Source organism: Gekko japonicus, unplaced genomic scaffold (assembly GCF_001447785.1).
Source record: "Gekko japonicus isolate JY-2015 unplaced genomic scaffold, Gekko_japonicus_V1.1 scaffold74, whole genome shotgun sequence".
Taxonomy (NCBI): domain Eukaryota; kingdom Metazoa; phylum Chordata; class Lepidosauria; order Squamata; family Gekkonidae; genus Gekko; species Gekko japonicus.
The window spans coordinates 2,039,019-2,057,422 of NW_015167059.1; the positions used below are offsets into that span (position 1 = coordinate 2,039,019).

At 46.1% G+C, this 18,404-nt stretch overlaps 1 protein-coding gene across 2 annotated transcripts in view; it reads left to right on the forward strand.

Moving 5' to 3' along the window:
• The window catches only part of ADGRL3 (adhesion G protein-coupled receptor L3), a 643,333-nt gene that overhangs the window by 559,255 nt on the left and 65,674 nt on the right, over nt 1-18,404 (forward strand). For both annotated transcript variants that reach the window (XM_015412493.1, XM_015412494.1), the window contains exon 19: nt 6,140-6,308. In XM_015412493.1, coding sequence (XP_015267979.1) covers nt 6,140-6,308 — 169 coding nt within the window. The remainder of the gene's footprint in view (nt 1-6,139; nt 6,309-18,404) is intronic.

Here is an 18,404-nt window from a genome sequence, read left to right on the forward strand (position 1 = left end):
GCACCTGCAAGCTTAGTATCTATCAGTGTCCAGTGTCCAAGATCAAGCAAGCAGAGAAGGGATGTCCCACTTAACGTAGTTACAAGCCAGCGCGACTCGTAGCAAAGCAGTCTCCACACACTCATATGCTCACAGACTCTCCCCCCTCCCCACCAGACAATAGGCATACAGAACCAAAGTAAATTAAGAATTCCATGGCAAACGAGACCCGAGTTTGACATTCGGTAACTCAAAATGCCTTCCGAAATGCTGCTCCTGGAAAATGAGACACCCCACCCCCCAGAGCAGTGTGAGGAGGTCTGCTGTGAGGAGGGGATCAGAACAAAAATAATCTCCCCCTTTTGTCCAAAATCTTCTGTGGGATCCAGCACCATGTCTTAGCAATCATCACAATAGCTTTGTAAGGTATGTCATTTATTGTCCTTGTAATGAGAATGAGATTGAACAAGCCATGGCTTGCCTAAAGCCATCTACCAACTTACCTGCAAAGGCAAGGGTTGAAATGGTAACTTCCCAGTGTCTTAATCACTACTCCACAGCATCTCTTATCAGGTTCCGCAGTTGTACAGAAGAAGAGCAAGGGCAAGTTCACACATTCAAAATGGCTGAGTGGATCTATGCCTTTGTGAACATGTGACTGTTTGAATACACGAGTATCTGGAAACCTACATATATTGCATTAAAACTCAACCCATGTTTTCCTATAGTACAATCGGTGTCACTTAAGTTACAGACTAGGCATGTGCTGAAGCAATCACACAAATACTCCCCGCCATTCTAACCTCCCCCAGAATCAAGCAGACTCATTACTTAAACCCTGAGAATTGGCAATCAGCACTGAAACGGGGTGTGAACAGCAAATTGGGTACAACTCATGCACCTACTGCTTGGGTCCCTCGCCAATCTTTTATACTGGTACTTGGCTGCCAGTTCAGTCGCTTCCCCTGACAAGACATAGGAACAAACCTATTGGATGAGGAAGCAGAGGTTGCTTTAATCAAAATGATTAAACTTGATCCCACCAATGAGATACCACCGATCCCTTATGCTTCTCGTACATCAGTCCAGTCTGAGAAAGCAATATTGTTGGCCAGTACGCCAGTATAATTTAATGTGTCAAAAAATAAGTATCAACAAGAAGAAGAAGAGGAGGAGGAGGAGGAGGAGATTGGATTTATACCCCACCCTTCACTACCCAAGGCTTACAAACTCCTTTCCCTTCCCCTTCCCACAACAGACACCCTGTGAGGCAGGTGGGGCTGAGAGAACTCTTGACAGGAACTGCTCTTTTTCAAGAACAGCTGTGCCAGAACTATGGCTTGCCCAAGGTCACACCAGGAGCTGCATGGGGAGGAGTGGGGAATCAAACCCGGTTCTCCCAGATTAGAGTTCGTGCACTTAACCACTACACCAAAACTACAGAAGTGTAAGGAAATAAAACAGAGGACTTGTTGAAACACTTGTGGTACACACATTCAGGGCCTACATAACAGCATAATAATTAAATGAGTGATCTATCTATAACAGCTGCTATAAACCAGCAGATATTTTATTTTTTTAACTTAACGATGATCAGTTCCTTCATCCTTTTCCCACACCTGGATGTTTAGCCTCCAGAAACTGAGCCAAATGTTGTAGTGTCAGGGCTTTCCCTCACGCTCAACTTACTCCTGATTTTCTTGGCAGTTGATTCACAGGCATTGGAATTGGTCTGGGCATGATTTTTCCTCACATCTGCCCTCCCTCTGCATTTTCACAGTTTATGAAGTCAGTTTATTTTCTTCCACATGTGCCTTAAGTAACCATGATTTTCAAGGGAGGGTGTTGTTGTCATTGGTGGCATCACAAGCACACACACACACACCCTTTATTTTTTGTGCATGCTTATATCACTACATTGATAGGCTGATTTTTTAAATGGCCCTAAAATATTGATATATCATATACCACTTTAATGATAGGTTTAGCAGATTCTCTGAATTCCCACTTTTTTAAAAAAAGAAGTAAATCTCTAGTCCTTAAGCTCAAGGAGATATAAGAAAGAAGGCATATCTCCAGGAGGAAAAGAGCTAGAGACTTACCCTTTTTAAAATGAATGCTGGGTGTTCAGAGAATCTGCCAAACCTGTCAATACAAAATTATATTGATAGATTGATATCTGCATGCGTTTTTAAAAAACAAAATTAACAAATGAAACCACTCATCTTCGTGGGGGGGGGGGAGTGGTTTGACATGGACAATAGTCCAGTCATTGAAAAGTGGGCTGGAAGTTGACGGGAGTGAGCAGGACGAAGAAAACCAACAGAAACATTACACATGAAGAAAAAAGAGAACTCCAAATTGTCTTCCAGAAAAAAGATTGGGGTAAAACTGGCTGCAAAAAAATTAGCATAAAACGGGGGGGGGGGGAGCAAAAACTGAAGGCTCAAAAATGCGTGCAGAAATCAGGATCAACCTAAGCAATATCGGGCCATAACCAACTTTGATACCAACTTTGAATGACAGTAGTCTTCAGCACTAGATTATTAACCCATCTGGCATTTGTTATCCACTGTCCTCTTCCACAACGATTCTGACTAGCCAGTTATTAGCACACTTAATTTTAAACCTGTTCATTTCTTATCTATAACTTTGGCATTTATCCTTGCTTAATTTAATTTCTGCTAATAGATTGCCTTTAAGCATTCAGACAGCATTACCCCTCAAATAGTTGTCTTCCCTATATTGCACCACTCACAGGCTTAGCAATTCTGCAGCCTCAGCCACTGATTATCCATAGTATGAAAGATTCCGCAGGAACCAAAAGTCATCACATCTCCCCCCCCCTTCTCCCAGAACACACTGCTGACTCTCTCCACACTTCCCATCCAAGCACAATATGCACAATCCAGCATGCTGCAAACAGAGAAGTCACATGCTGCATAGTGAAGGTGGTTCAAGCCAATAAGCCAAGTCAGTGATTACAACAGGAAGGCAAGCAAGCAAAGTCAACTCCTGTCCGCTTAAATCCAGCCAGTCATTCCATGTGTCTCCATATCAGGGAGAGGTCCCTGCTTCTTTGTCATTCTCCTGCACATGAAATCTGCACCTAGACATAAGTATGAGCTCTGCTTTCCATTTTTGAAGGGATGGATTATGTGCAAAAGAGCCTACGCGATTGGCCGTGTACACTCATGTGCCTCTGTGCATGCAGTATGCAGGGGTCAAGGCAGAACCTGTTGGGAGAATTCCAGCTCTACACTACAACATATATAGCTTTATGCAGAATGACTATCTATGTGGCACAGTGGAGTGCAATCCTAAACGGATTTATACTCTTCTAAATCCATTAAAGTCAATGAGCATAGGAGGTTGTGATTCTGCTTAGGATTGCATTGTTCGTCTTCCTTAGAGAAAGGTCAGGTCTTCACCATCACCGTCTACTTTAACTGGCCACTTAGTCGTAGCAGCCAAGACTGTAGAATTTAGACCAGTAGTGCTCAGTCCGCAGCTCACAGAGTGCCATATATGCAGTTGCCATTAACCAAAATCCCGAGTCACTGAATATCACTGCTTCACATTTTTTCTTGCCCCAATGCAGTGCAAGGAAGCATCACAATAATAATAAAAACAATGCAGGGGACATCTTTCATAATACTTTCCATCTCCTTTTTGAGTCTGTTAAGAACTTCTATTCTCACAGTTATACTCCAAAAAGTCTAATCTCTTATATTTAGATTGTGCCCTATAGGCAGGATACATCCTCCCTCTGTGTACAGCACCTAGCACATTTAAGGGACCAGATTAGGCTTCCCAAGTCCCCCTGGGGGGCGGGGAAATCCCCGCCACAGAGGCCCGTTCCCCACCGCTGCCGGATTGGGCCCCGGGGGGAACTCCTCTCCGACGTGCGCGTCACCCGGAAGTGACGCGACCACGCTGGGGGCGGGTCCACAGCCATCCGAGGGAAAACTCTATGGTTTTCCCTCATACGGCCGTGGCCCCACCCCCAGCGTGCCTGGCGTTGTCACGTCACTTCCGGGTGACGTGCATGCGGCACGCGAACCAGATGCCGGCCGGGAGCCCCCCGCTCCCGGCGAAGATCGACTTGGCAACCCTAGACCAGATAGTAATCATCAGCCCAGAGATATCAGTTGCATGTTTAAGACCACCTTCTAATCTGATGTTGATTCATTAATAGTTACTTACTGATTTCCTTTTTTAACAAAATACATTTGGTATTTAATTAATGATGAGCACCTCTAGTCCACCTTTCTGAGGGTATCTTAGGAAAATATCATGATGGACTAGGTCAAAAACTAACTTTCAGGATTAAGCCCAGCTGATTCCCCAGCCTACACTACACTGCCAGTTGCCTAGATCAATTTTGTAGGTTATATTAAGAATAAATCAGTGTTGTCTGCAGTTAAGATCGTGCCCACCTCTTTTCAAAGCCCAACCCCGATGGGTTGGATCCTCAGATCCTCTGGAGGAAGAATACACATGCAGGCTCAAACCCCACGTTTTCCTCTGTGGAAGGAAATGTGTGGCATTCTATTTGAGGTTCACCACTGTGCCTGCTGGGGGGAGGTAAGTTGTAAAACGCGCAGGAGTAGCTCTCCCCAATCCCAGCAGGGGGGGCAGCCTGGCTCCCAGGGTCTTCTTGTGAAGTGAAACTATCATGCCAGGCGTGTCGTTCAGGGGACACTCTAGCATTTGGGTAAAAACTCTATGTCCACCATAGGGTTTTTACCCAAATGCTAGACCGTCCCCTGAACAATGTGCCCAGCATGATGATATCACCTCTGGGTGCCGGGCACGTTGGGTGCAATGGGGCTCTTTGGGGGCAGGGCTCCTCCACCGGCCAGCTGGCTAGCAGCAGATTGAGGGTCCCGAAAGTGGGGAAAACCCCACCCCCATCAGGGGGGCGGCAACCCTATTTGCAAGTTGCCAGTTTTGTCAGGTCCTCTTTAGATGCTGCACGGAGATGTGTGTTGTGCTGCCCCTTTTGTGACTGGCAAGATGTCCCTTTTGCGATTGGCAAGCTGCTTCTGGAAGGGTGATCTGGATTGGAGAAATGTCTCATGGGAAGAAGGAGCTTCAGCTTCCCTTCTCCAAATAGTGCCCCACTACCATCTCCCTGTTACTGGTAGTCCTCTTGAAGTGCAACTTCTGGTTTCCAAAGAGGCATTGGGCTGATGTTCTACACGTCTGTGTGTACCGTGTAGCTGGACCCTCCATTTCTCTAAAACTTCAGCCTGAGTAGAATATCATTCTCTGGATCGTAATTTTTCCCGTTTGTCCCCTTTCCTGTTTATAGAAACAATTAGGAACCATGAATATTCCCCTTATATTTTCTTTTTCTGTCATGCCAGATGTACTTAAGATTTCTCCTGCCAGCTAGCCGTCATCTAAATAATTCACTCCTTGCCCCAGTAGATAACCGAAGTATTTTGAAAGTTCCGCCATGAAAAACGGCAGCCACTGAGTGAGAAACTGTGTTCCCCAGACTGGATTTATATTTTGTCTAAACTGGATTTTCAGACAGATTAAATTGGGATACATCTTGCATAGGAAAACAGGGAGGCAAGATGACCGCAGGGGGGGGGGGAATGTTGAAAAGTGGTAAGGCTAGTACCTACCGGCACAATCCCACAGGTAGTTCTTCTGCGTGAACTGCTTGGAAAGTAAAAGGAGCTGTATGGGACCCCCGCTGCGCTCTTGAGCATCTTTCATTCTTGTCAGTGGGACTGGTGCAGGGAAACGCTTTGCAAGACCCTGCCCTAGGCCAACAGGAACGGAGGACGATTCTAAATATTGGGGGGGGGTGTTTCCTTGTCATGCAACATTGACATCTTTCATTCCATCAACGCCGCTGCTGCCCCCACAACATTTGTTACAAACTGACTTTGACCAGGAAGCGTTTTCGTGCTCTCATAGCATTTTTCATCTGTGTATTTTTGTTTCCTTCGAGCTAGAAATTTGGTAATAAGCTGCACGGAATTCGAGAAGTACGTTTCCCGCAAAGATCCCTCGTAACGCCTTCCTTCTCCTCAGAGGACGGCTCGAAATGCTTATTGGATGTGTCGTTCTGTTTTTCCTGTATGAATCAAAGACACTTTCCTTTCTGTCTTTTTTCTTTTGTCTCTCTGTCTCCCAACAGGTCATGGGTTATAGGTGCAATAGCTCTGCTCTGCCTATTAGGACTGACCTGGGCGTTTGGACTTATGTATATTAATGAAAGCACAGTCATCATGGCGTACCTCTTCACCATTTTCAATTCTCTGCAGGGAATGTTTATATTCATTTTCCATTGCGTCCTCCAGAAAAAGGTAAGGCCAATTATTCCGTGGTGAACAGAAGCGAGATGGGTAGTTTTTGTCGCTTAGCAACTGAATGTTACTCACGGTGCCTAGCATTTTAACTTGTCAGTTTGTCTGTGGGCCAGTTCCCGCAACCACACCGGCACGTCAGTGTGTCTGGACCAATGGGGAGCGTGAGTGGGTATCGCTAGGCACGAGTGTCCACTGAAGGTTTAGGGGGTGTCTGGATCAGTGGGGCACGTGAGTGAATGTTGTTAGATGCAGAGTCGTGTTAGATGCAGATGATATATGACAGCTAGAGATGTTTGTGCCATTTTCCCCGTTTTGAATTTCTCTCTGGGTTTCGGGTGTTCCAAATTGTCATGTCTCCCATTTGTGGGAATAGTTGTGCCGATGCGTTCGCAATCTGTTATTTTTCTTCCATTTCCGATATCTAAGGTATGTACAGACCGTTGCACATGTATTGTTTTCCCTCTGTGTTCATTTCTTCCTGCTCATTCACGCCTCGGTAACCTGGATAGGAGAAAGAAGAGAGAGAGAGAGCAGAAGGAACGGGAAGCCCCAGGAAATGGCACACGCGCCAGGCCCAGAATGAACTTCAGAAATTCTTGATGTTGAATTGGAAGGAAGGCCAAGTGGGATACAAAACAGAGAGTGCCCACGCACACACAAAAAGAACTGGAAATGAGGAATGCTGGCTCGCCTCTAGTTAGCGCCGCCAAAAAAAAAACCCAACATACACAGGCAACCTGTTTTTTTGGCTCTGCCCTGTTGCCAGATTTTTTTCCCCCCTGTGAAACCAGAATTTTGAGCTGATTACCATCCTTGGGCTTCTTTTTAATGGATTCTCACTCCACCTTGGCTTCTTAACCACATCATTCCCCCCTCCCCTCCCTTACACACAACACCATTTGCCTGTTATTTCTCTCCCGCGTGATGGGAGAGGTGTTAAAAAAAATTCTCATGCTTTTTCAGTGGTGTGATAAAACACGGTAAACAAAGCAAAACCGGGAGAGCGCTGACTGCCAAATTTGGCATTTTATGTCAGGGAGGAGAAAAACAGATGCCGTTCAGCCAAGCTGGAGCAGCAACCCAGTACAGAAAAGCCCCTTGTTAGTGGAGATCTGTTGTTGTTTTAATTAAAAATCTGCAGCATCCCTGTCGCTTAGTGCGCATGCATACAACCCATGCACGTCTACTGTTTACACATTTATTTATTTTTCATATGTATGGTGCGCCCTCCCTGCAGGTGGGCTCGGGAGAGGTAACGACATGCCAAATACAATAAAGACAGTTAAAAATTGAAACACGGTAGTAAACGTTGAAATGGTGGTCACAGCTCGAAACAGAAGTTGGCTGGCTGCGAGAGGTTCCCTGGCTTGTGGGTGATGGATGATAATAGGCCAACTGTTATCGGATGGGAGACAGAAACCTCGAGGGGAAGCCATACATGGACGCCCACTGCCTCAGCCAAATTCCTGGCGGAACAGCTTCGTCTGGCAGGTCCTGTGGAATTGAAGGAGATCCCGCAGGGCCCTGATCTCAATAGGGAGCACGGTCCACCAGGCAGGGACCAGGGCAGAAAAAGCCCTGGCCCCGGTTGACGCAAGACCGACATCCTTCGGGCCAGGGACCACCAGGAGATGCTGATCCATAGAGCCAGGGCTATTTTGGGGGCAGGAACGCACAGGAACGGAGTTCCGGCTGGCTCACATGTTGGCCACGCCCAGCAGAAACTCATTAGCATAATAGGCCACACCCAACAGCAGAAACTCATTAGGATTGGCTACATTAGGGGGGGTGTGGCCTAACATGCAAAGGAGTTCCTGCTACAAAAAAGCCCTGGGTTTTGACAACAAACAAGGTAAACAGAATAAGGAGCAAAAGGTGGGTGTGGCTGGATGACCACACTTCTGGTAACATGGGGGTGTGGCCTAAAAGGCCAATGAGCTGTGCTGCCAGGGGGTGTGGCCTAATATGCTAATGAGTTTCTGCTGTTGGGTGGGGCCTATTATGCTAATGAGTTCCTGCTGGGCTTTATCTACCAAAAAAAGCCCTGCATAGAGCGTAATGCTCTTCGAGGCATATACAGGAAGGGGCGGTCCCTCAAATACTTAGAATTACTAAGGAGTCAGGTGGTAGGTCTCATCCCCAGCAGACCGATTCCCATCTCGCTGCATGAGGGTCTGCCAAATACATGGGGGCCCTCCCTCTTCTAGCTGCTCGACCTCTGCAGAAGCTCCACCGCGTTGAGGAAGGTGGTCCCAACTTGGACGCAGCAGCTGTAGGCCTCTCTCACCCAGCTTCCCTGTGTAGCTCCTTCACTGTGCTCTGGACGGAACGCAAGCACAGGATCGGCCCCACCCTCTTTGCTAGCACAGGTACAAATCTCCAGGGATTACATCTGACCTCCAGATTACAGGGATCAGTTTACCTGGAGGACAAGGCTGCTATGGTGGGTGGACTCTATGGCATGATGCCCCACTGGAGTTACTCCCCCTACCCAAATCCTGCCATCCCCAGACTCTCAGAGCTGGCAACCCTAAGCAGAAGACACCTTTCTTGCACACACGCAGAGATGTGCATTAACATTAATGGCCCGTCCAGAACACAGGTGGCCATTGGAAACACTTGGACCGATTTCCCACAAGCGCTGCTCCACGCTCACTCTTCCCTTTTGCCCCGATGGTACATGTCAATTTCACACAAGCCGCTGCGTGGCCGTATTTTGCCCCCCCAGCTTCGTGTGATTTCCCCCGCATCTACTCAATCCTGTTTTTTGAGAATTGAGTAGATGCAGGGAAAATCGCACAAAGCTCTAGGGCAAAATGCGGCCGCGCAGCAGCTTGTGTGAAATTGACACGTACCATCGGGGCAAAAGGGAAGAGCGAGAGTGGAACAGTGCTTGTGGGAAATCGGCCTTGGCTTGGAACGACTGCTTTTTAATTTTCTTTATTTAAAATAACTATATTCCACCTTTCCGTTTTTCTCTCCAACCGCAGCACCTCAGGGACATCATGCGAAGGCCTTCTCAGTAGGCACCAAATAATGAGAACATATTATGGGACACTTACAAATGCTTTTCAGTTCTGTCTTTAACCAGAAGAGCACTTTCTTTGCATTTCAGTCAGAGCACATCAGGATGTTCCTAAATGAATGAATACCCAAAACAGCAGGCAGAGAAGAGCCTTTCACAATGTATGCTAGTGGGGAACGGGATTTTGATTGTGTTGGTTTTAATTGGGTGTTTCAGTACGTCAGATTTCTGTTTGGGTTTTTTTTATCTGTTTGCTTGTGTTGTAAACTGCTTTGAGCAGCGGGGAAAAACCGGACAAGGTTGCAATAAGTAAATGTGGATTAGTGGGAGAAGAACGGTGTTACCGTTAAACACGAAAGCCTGTTGTTTGATCTGTAAAATGTGAGGGGGGGGGGTACACACTCCAAAACGGGAGGTGAAAGGTTCGACCCATACCTAAGGAGTAGACTACGGTTGCCAACCTTCAGGAGGGGCTGGTGAGCTCCCAGAATTACAACCTATCTCCCGACTCCATAAATTGCTTGCTTATTTATTTAATTATTTAATACATTTATCCCACTTCTCCTGGAGAAAATAGCCCCCTTGGAAGGTGGACTGCATGGCTTTATCCCCTACCAAGGTCCCCTCCCGAAACCCCAGTCTCGCAGGCTCCACCCTCAAATCTCCGAGTATTTTTGAACCTGAGTTCTCCACCACAGAGTAGACGCATGGTGTCTGAACAGATAGGGGCCTTCATAAGTCTACTACTCCCCTGCTTTGTAGGAGTTTTGAATTCCTGCAGTAAACGGAGGTGGATTGACTTGAGAATGCAGCCCTCTGCGGAGTTACGTACTTCTCTCTAAGCCCGTTGACTTCTGTGGGCTCAAAAGGGTGTTACTCTGTTTAGGATTGAACTGTTTTAACGTCTTAAAGGAAGTCGGGTGCTGAAATGGGCATGCACACAAAAGCTTATACCCCAAATTAAACTTTGTTGGTCTTAAAGGTGCCACTGGACTCAGACTTTGTTCAGGTGCTCACAACAGTGGTTGGCAGGAAGGGTCACTTTTTTTCTTGTGCCCTGGAAGGTCGGGGCGAAACCAGCGGGAGGCAGATTTGGGTACAGTTTTGTTAAAATTTGCCCAAGTGCATGTCTGTGGTGGGGGGAGAGCAGTGACCAATGCGATAGCTCACCTTCCTTTGCAGCTTTTCCAGAGGAGGTCACATGTGGAAGCTATACGATTATCGCAGGGCTCTTTTTGTAGCAGGAACCCCTTGGCATGTTAGGCGACACACCCCTAATGTAGCCAGTCCTCCAAGAGATTACAGTAGCCCCTGTAAGAAGAGCTCTGTAAGCTCTTGGAGGATTGGCTACATTAGGGGTGTGTCGCCTAACATGCAAAGGAGTTCCCGCTACAAAAAGAGCCCATACAGTTGGAATGTTGTGTGCTAACTGGGACCCTGGGAAAGAAACTCATTTTTCAAGATGTAGGAAGCAGGCAGTCCTTGGGAGGAAGGAGTAGGTCGATTCATAAGAGGGTTAATCCCCTTTACCCACTTCTCTGTTCTGCATTACGTACTCAGTTGCTTATGTTCTGTCTGTCCTTATTTATTTAAAACATTTTTATGCCACCTCCTAACAATGTTCCCAATATGTCGTTAAGAATTAACAGCTAAATTCAAATATAACCATTATCTAGAATGTGAAAGTAAAAGAAATGCTGGAGTCAGCGTTTAGACTGTCCCTGTCAGAGGAGGAGCCTCGAGTCGAAATCCGGAATCTGCCTTGAGACTCGCTGGGTGGCCTTGAGCCCAGGGTTGCCCTCTTCCAGGTGGCACCTGGAAATTCTGCTGTTATAATGGATCTCCAGATGACCAAGATCAGTCCCCCTGGAGAAAAGGGCTGCTTTGGAGAGTGGACTCTATGGCATTATACCACGCAGAGGTCCCTCCCCAAACCCCGCCCTCCTCTGCCCCCACCCACAAAATCTCCAGGTATTGCCCAACCCCGAGCTGGCAACCCTGCCTTGAGCCATTCACTCTCTCTTAGCCTAATCTACCATGACAGGGTTGCCATGATGATAAAATGAGGAATGGGATGAGGAGAGGCTGTGGCTCAGTGGCAGAGCATTTGCTTGGCATGCAGAAGGTCCCAGGTTCAATCCCCAGTTGTTGTTGTTCAGCCGCACAGTCGAGTCCGACTCTTCGCGACCCCATGGACCAGATCACACCAGGCCTTCCGGTCTTCCGCCGTCCTCTGAAGTTTGCTCTATTTCATGTTCGTTGCATCTATGACGCTGTCTAACCATCTCATCCTTTGCCGTCCCCTTCTTCTTTGACCTTCAATCTTTCCCAGCATCAGGGTCTTCTCCAGTGAGTACTCCCTTCTAATTTGGTGGCCAAAGTATTTGAGCTTCAACTTTAGTATCTGGCCTTCCAGGGAAGAGTCAGGGTTGATTTCTTTTAGGATTGACTGATTTGATCTCCTTGCAGTCCAGGGGAAACCCCCTCAATCCCCGGTAAAAGGTAAAGGTAAAGGTTCCCTTGCTCGAAAGCCAGTCGAATCCGACTCTAGGGTTGCGGTGCTCATCTCCGTTTCAAAGCCGAAGAGCCAGCGCTGTTCGAAGACGTTTCCGTGGTCATGTGGCCGGCATGACTAAACACCAAGGCGCACGGAACGCTGTTACCTTCCCACCGAAGTGGTACCTATTTATCTACTTGCAATTACTTGCTTTCGAACTGCTAGGTTGGCAGGAGTCAATCCCCGGTATCTCCAGTTAAAGGTATGGCAGTAGGTGATGTGAAAGACCCCTGCCCAAGACCTTGGAGAGTTGCTGCCAGTCTAGGTAGGCAATACTGACTTTGAAAGACCAAGGGTCTGATTCAATATAAGGCAGTTTCATGTGTTCTTGTGAAAACTTTGTATGCTTCTCCGAGCTCCTTGGGGAAAGCATGGAATTAAAATGCAGGCGACAGAAGACAATAAAAGCAGGAGAAATTCTGGCATAAACCAAGGATGAAGAAGATACTTGCCTCTTGCCAAAAGGCCCGTGAACATAGAAATATCTTCACTTGGCACCTGAAGCTCAAAAGAGCAGGGGTCAAATATACAATTTTTTCAAAAAAAAAATGTGTAAAAAAATTGCCCCAAGAACCAAAATAAGGACAATGGTTTTTATCAGGGGCACGTAATAGGGCTTGCCCCTTCTAAATTTGTGTTCTGGTCCCTACCCCTAGTAAAATCATGCTGTCTGTTATTTCTCTTAGGAAGAGTTCGGAGATGCATTTTTAAAATGTTGACAAGTCTACTCCTTTTCTGTTTATCCTCCCCCTTCCCTCCAGACCTGCCTCTCCAGATGGCAAACACCTCTGGATGTGTTTGAGTTGCAGCTATTTCTGAAGAATTACACACTGCAAGATGAAACATTCTGCTCAGTAATCTTACATATTATTTAAAAAAGGAGATTCTTACAGCCAGTTGGAGACTGCTTCAGAAGTCTGTAAAACAAGCTGTTTCAGAATAAATGAATACAGTATGCAGCAGGCGGGTGAGAATCTTCCATGATGTGTACAGGGCATTCAGGCAGCGCTCCTTGGTGGGGAAATAAGGGGATTAGATGCACACAAAAGTGTCCTTATTTTTATCCATAAAATGCTGGAAGGACAGTCAATGGGTAGAGGGGCCTTGGTTCAGCACTGAAACATCAAAAGGTCCCAGGTTCAATCCCCAGCATCTACAAGTATCAGGTAGTAGGTCGTATAAATGCCTAAGATCCTGGTGAGCTATTGCCAGTCAGAATAGGAAATACTGATATTGACAGACCAGTGATTTGTGACTAGGGGTGTGTACTCAGTATATACCGAGCTGAATAAATACCCCCAAAATATCAATATTTTTCTGGTATTTATTCAGCCGAGTACAGATCAGAGCTGTGTATTCAGCAGCCGAAGTAGCTGCCCCTGAATAAAAGCCGATATTATTCGGCTTTTATTCGGGCTCAGCTACTTGTGGAGTCATGCAGCCCCTGCCACACAACTCCCTAGTGAAGGGATTTTAACTTTAAATACCTTCCCTCTCTGGCTCATGCCACCTCTGTGGCTTGACTCCCCAATGAAGGGAAGGTATGTAAAGTTTAAATACCTTCGCTAGGGAGTCATGGCACAGAGGCAGCATGAGCCACAGAGGGAAGGTATTTAAAGTTAAAATACCTTCCCTTCACTGGGGAATTTTGCCACAAAGGAGGCACGACCTCAAGAGGGAAGGGAAGATATTTAAAGTTCTAATTTAAAGTTTAAACACCTTCCCTTCACTTGCCAGGTTGCGCTGCTGCTAGGCAAGTGAAATTCTCCATTATACCCTATGGGGACAGTCCCCTTAGGGTATAATGGAACCGAATATATTCGGGTTTCCTGAATATTGACTTGAATACCGGTGAAATACCAATACTGGTATTTGGGTATATTCAGGAGTATGGATATTTTTCACGTCCAACAGACCCAGATCCGAAATAACCCAGTTTTTTGTTTGTTTGTTTGTTTTGCACACCCCTATTTGTGACTCGGTCTGAAGCAACTTCCTGTATACATTTTGGGGAGGGCCCTTCTTTGCCTTCTGATCTTTTTCAAATTCCAGTATGATATTATTTCCCACGCCCTGACTTGGATACCAAGGGGCTGTGGCTCAGTGGCACAGTATCTGCTCGGCATGCTGAATATCCCAGGTTCAACCCCCAGCATCTCCAGGCAGTAGGTAGTATTAAAAAACCTCTGTCTGAGACCCTGGAGAGCCACTGCCAGTCTGAGAAGACAATACTGGCTTTGATGGACCAATGGTCTGCTTCAGTATAAGGCAGCTTCCTATTTGTGTTCCTCTGTGGATGGCCCCGGCTAGCTGGGTCTTGTCAGATCTCGGAACCTAAGCATGGTCAGCCCTGGTTAGTATTTGGATGGGAGACCTCCAAGGAATAGCAGGGTTGGGAAGCGGAGTCAGGCACTGGCAAACCACCTCTGAACATCTCTTACCTTGAAAACCTGATGAGGTCACCATAATTTGGCTACAACTTGACGGCACTTTCCACCACATTATTTCCCACTGCTAGCCTTTGCCTCTCCTGCACAATCTGTTTTTATTCTTAAAAGCTCTTGTTTCTCTGACACTCGTAGAGGTTTTCTGTGTTGTTCCCATTCCTATCAGCCCCGTCCTGCCCACATTTCTTGTTTTGGATCTTTTACGCACACTTGTGCCGATGGAGGAGAAATGCAAAAATGTACTTCTTCTGCGGGGGACAGAAAAACACTCTGCATATGCTCAGATGCAGTCTTCATTATTGCTTAACACCAGTGGTCTTTCTGAAATTGGATCACCCTTCTCGAAAGACTCTAATTTGCTGCCTATCACCAATCAAGTGGCAAAAAACTCCTGTTAAGTGGGCTCGCACATAGACACAAGTGTGAATGCATGAAGCGGCTTTATACTGAATCAGAGCCTTGGTCTATCAAAGTCAGTATTGTCTACTCAGACTGGCAGCAACTCTCCAAGGTCTCAGGCTGAAGTCTTTCACATCACCTACTGCCAGATCCTTTAACTGGAGATGCCAGGGATTGAACCTGGGACCTTCTACATGCCAAGCAGATGCTCTGCCACTGAGCCACAGAGATCTTCCAGATGTTTTCAAAAGGAGCACTCCATGTGCACCCCTTCCCCCCCTCTCCCATCACCCACATTTTCTTTTTTCTTTTTTATGCCCCCTATAGGGGGTTTTTTAATTGCATTTTCTATAAACTACAATGAAATTTGGGAGGGCGTCTACAAACTATAGGCGAAAGTAAAGAAAACCCACTAAAAACCCAAGAGATGGTGGACAAACATACTGCTTAAAAAGTTAGCTTTAAACTCAATGGTCAATTCAAGTTCCTTGAATGTGGTCATCTAATAATCTATTTAAACTGAAGTAAAAATTTAAACACCACCGTATCTGACTTCTTAAAGAGCAAAATAAGTGATAATTATAACAAAACATTGTAAGAGATTTCAAAGTGCAATAACATCTCATCTTTTATACTTTTTCTTTCTCAAGTGGTAGCTTGTCTTTGGGGCTGCCACCCCCAGTTTAGAGTCTGAGTTCTCGTCTGAAGATGCCACTGCTCCTTCTTCTTCACTTTCTTTGGTGCTGTCATCTTCCTCCTCTTCTTCTCCTGCTGGACGACTATGTTGATGCAGAAATTCACGTGCCTTTTCAACAGAGTCAATTTTTTCTTTCTTGTACATAAATTTGAAGATTGTGCCTTCTGGTACAATCCATCTGTAGGGAATGTTGTTCTTCTGTAGGAATAAAACCAAGTCTCTATATTTTCTTCTTTTCCTTATTTCAAACGGGATGTCCTTCAACACTTTTTTTTTGTCCTTGACTTTTAAGTTGGTTCCATTTGTCACTTTGAGAATTTGATCTCTCACTTGTCTTCTGGAGAATCTTACCATAACTTCCCCTGGCAGATTATTCTTTCTTGTAAATTCTTAATATGACCTGTAGATCATATCAATTTCGCTTTGTAATATATCCGTTTTTATATCTGCCATGGGGACTAAAGCCTCGCACATAGTCTGTTTCAGCTTCTCTCCCTTCTCTTCTGGAACACCTTGAAATCTTAGAACATAGCTTGCTCTTTCCATTTGTAGCTGTAACAAATAAGACTCCTCCATCATTCTCTTTTTCTCCATCACCTGCAGTTGTTTTTTTTAGCTTCTTGGTGTTGGCATCCAATTCTTTCAGTTCTTGCTCAGTTTTTTCTGTTTTTTTTACTATCTCAGTGAATTGAGTCCACTGTGCATAGCAGTTTTTTCTGTTTTTTTTTTACTATCTCAGTGAATTGAGTCCACTGTGCATAGAACGTATGGTGCAATGCCATAACTTGTTCCAGCAGAGGGTACAGTGCTTCAGTCAGCATCTTTTGCAGCTCTGTAGTTGTGTCCTGTCTAGGCACAGAACTCGCTGGACTGGCAGTTCCGGCAAGAAGCTTAGGTTTCACTTCCTTGTCTTTCTCATCCTTCCTCGTGGGCGCCATGTTTGGGAATTGTTTACTTTTTATAAAAGTTATCGCAGTCTCTGATACTCTTAAATCCACCCGGTAAGTTCTTAAATGCTCTATTTCAATCCGTCTTGCTTCGTTAGCCCACCCTCCTTTTCGTAGTAGCTCAAAGTTTGCTTAGTTTTTCTTAGCAGGGGAGAGTTCCCTCCCCCCCTCGCTTTCAAAGGGGAGGTTTTCGGCTAGTTCTTCAGTGTTTCTCGCTTAGATATTAAGTCACATTTCAACGATAAGTCCACTGTGCGATTTCTAGTTTCCATTTGAGATGCTCCACAGCGGGACCTTCAGGGCATGGAGTAGCCCCGCTTCGCCGACAGGGTCGCTGGGGGAAGGGCTCTCTAGCACCCCATGGCTGGGAGCCCAACATGAGGGCTCCAGGGATGGCATGCACAGTTGCGCCCCCTCCCAACCATGGGCTCTGACAGCCGTCTCCCAGAGCTGTGGGAGAAAGCGACCACCATGGTGAACGCCGAAAACTGGAAACCCCATCACCCACATTTTCTTGCGTGGCTCCTGTCACGGTTCAGGTGGGGTGTCATCTGACACTGACACCACTCTGGATTTAGGTTCCCTTGAGAAGGCCCAGAGCACCCTCCCAAGAACGTCAGATCTCCCTTTTGGCCAAATAATAGGCGTGAGGACCAGGCAAAGTACAACAAGGAAAATAGTTTATTTTGTAAGAGCTCAAACAAACAAGGTGCAGAATAACAGTAAGTGGGTGAAAAGAAAAGAAATCAAATGCCCTTACGCGTCTAAATATACTGTCCCTAGCTCACTATCTGCAGTGTTCTTAGACTTCTCACCCTTCCCTCAGGATGAGGGTTTCTTCCTTGCAGCAGCCTTCCTTCTGGCTCTGCCTTCTGGGAAGAAGAACAGCTTCTGCTCTGGCACCAGCTCTTTTGTTCCCCAGCCCTCTTCTTCCCTATTGGTCAAAATCAGCACCAAAACTTCCCAAGGCCTTCTGGGATTTGTAGGCCCAGCCTCCCCTACTGCTAGCCAGGGTCCCTGGGCCTAGTAGGTCTCTGGTGGCACAGCCCAGATCATGACAGCTCCCTTCCCGTTTGTCTCCCAGCTGAGCCCAGCTTAAGACTCAGGATGCTTAAATTCAAGATGCTTGGCTGGGTTGCTAAGCAACCGCTTTCAGTGGCTTGGAAATCCTGCTCTCCACCTGGAATTGATCACTTGAAGTAGAACTCCTAGAACTGGCATCTCGAGAGGAAGGGACATCTCTACAAAGAAATATCTTGCACCAGTGTAATGGCATATTACCTCCGTGTTGTCCCAAAATGTCGGCAGCTGGTATATTATCTGGCTCTGTGCCCGACTGACGCACATCACCACGCTCAGTCCTCTGCGCAACTTCCTTTGCGCTTCTGGTTACCCTTTTTGTTTTCTCCTCAGTTTTGTCCCATACTTTCCTACTTACCCGGATGAAGTCTGGATTTTCATTCACTCTGCAAACGCTTTGACAGCCAGGTTATCATTTAATTATTAGATGCTCTCATTCCTACCATCAATTTGCCTCACCCAAAGGAATGGTAGAGCTGTTTTTCGAAATGTCAGATTTTCATTCTAATGCTATTTCTATCTGTTTGTTATTTATACAGAAAAGGGGGGGGATCTTACTATACTAAAAAAAGGGTCAGGTTAGGAGATCATGAGGGACCAAGGCAGGCTGTGAGCAGCACCGATTCTAGACAGAAAGTGCCATTTAGTTGGAGGGTCGGCCCCACAAGAACCAGGCTGGACACACACCCCCAATTTAACTATTAGGGCTAAATGTGAACAAGACCTGAATCCTGACTCCTAAAATTGGGGTGGGGGTGGGGGAACTGCCTTGCGAAAACCACACACCTGTACTCATCTGTTTTATTCAATCACACATTGTGTAGATTTCCCAAAGGCATTAAGAAACTAATATAAATTCCAGGGCATCCCTGCAGAAAACATTCCTGTCTTGAGGCTAGTAGAATGTGATTGTGTGATCGCACAAGAACAAGGGAAGCTTT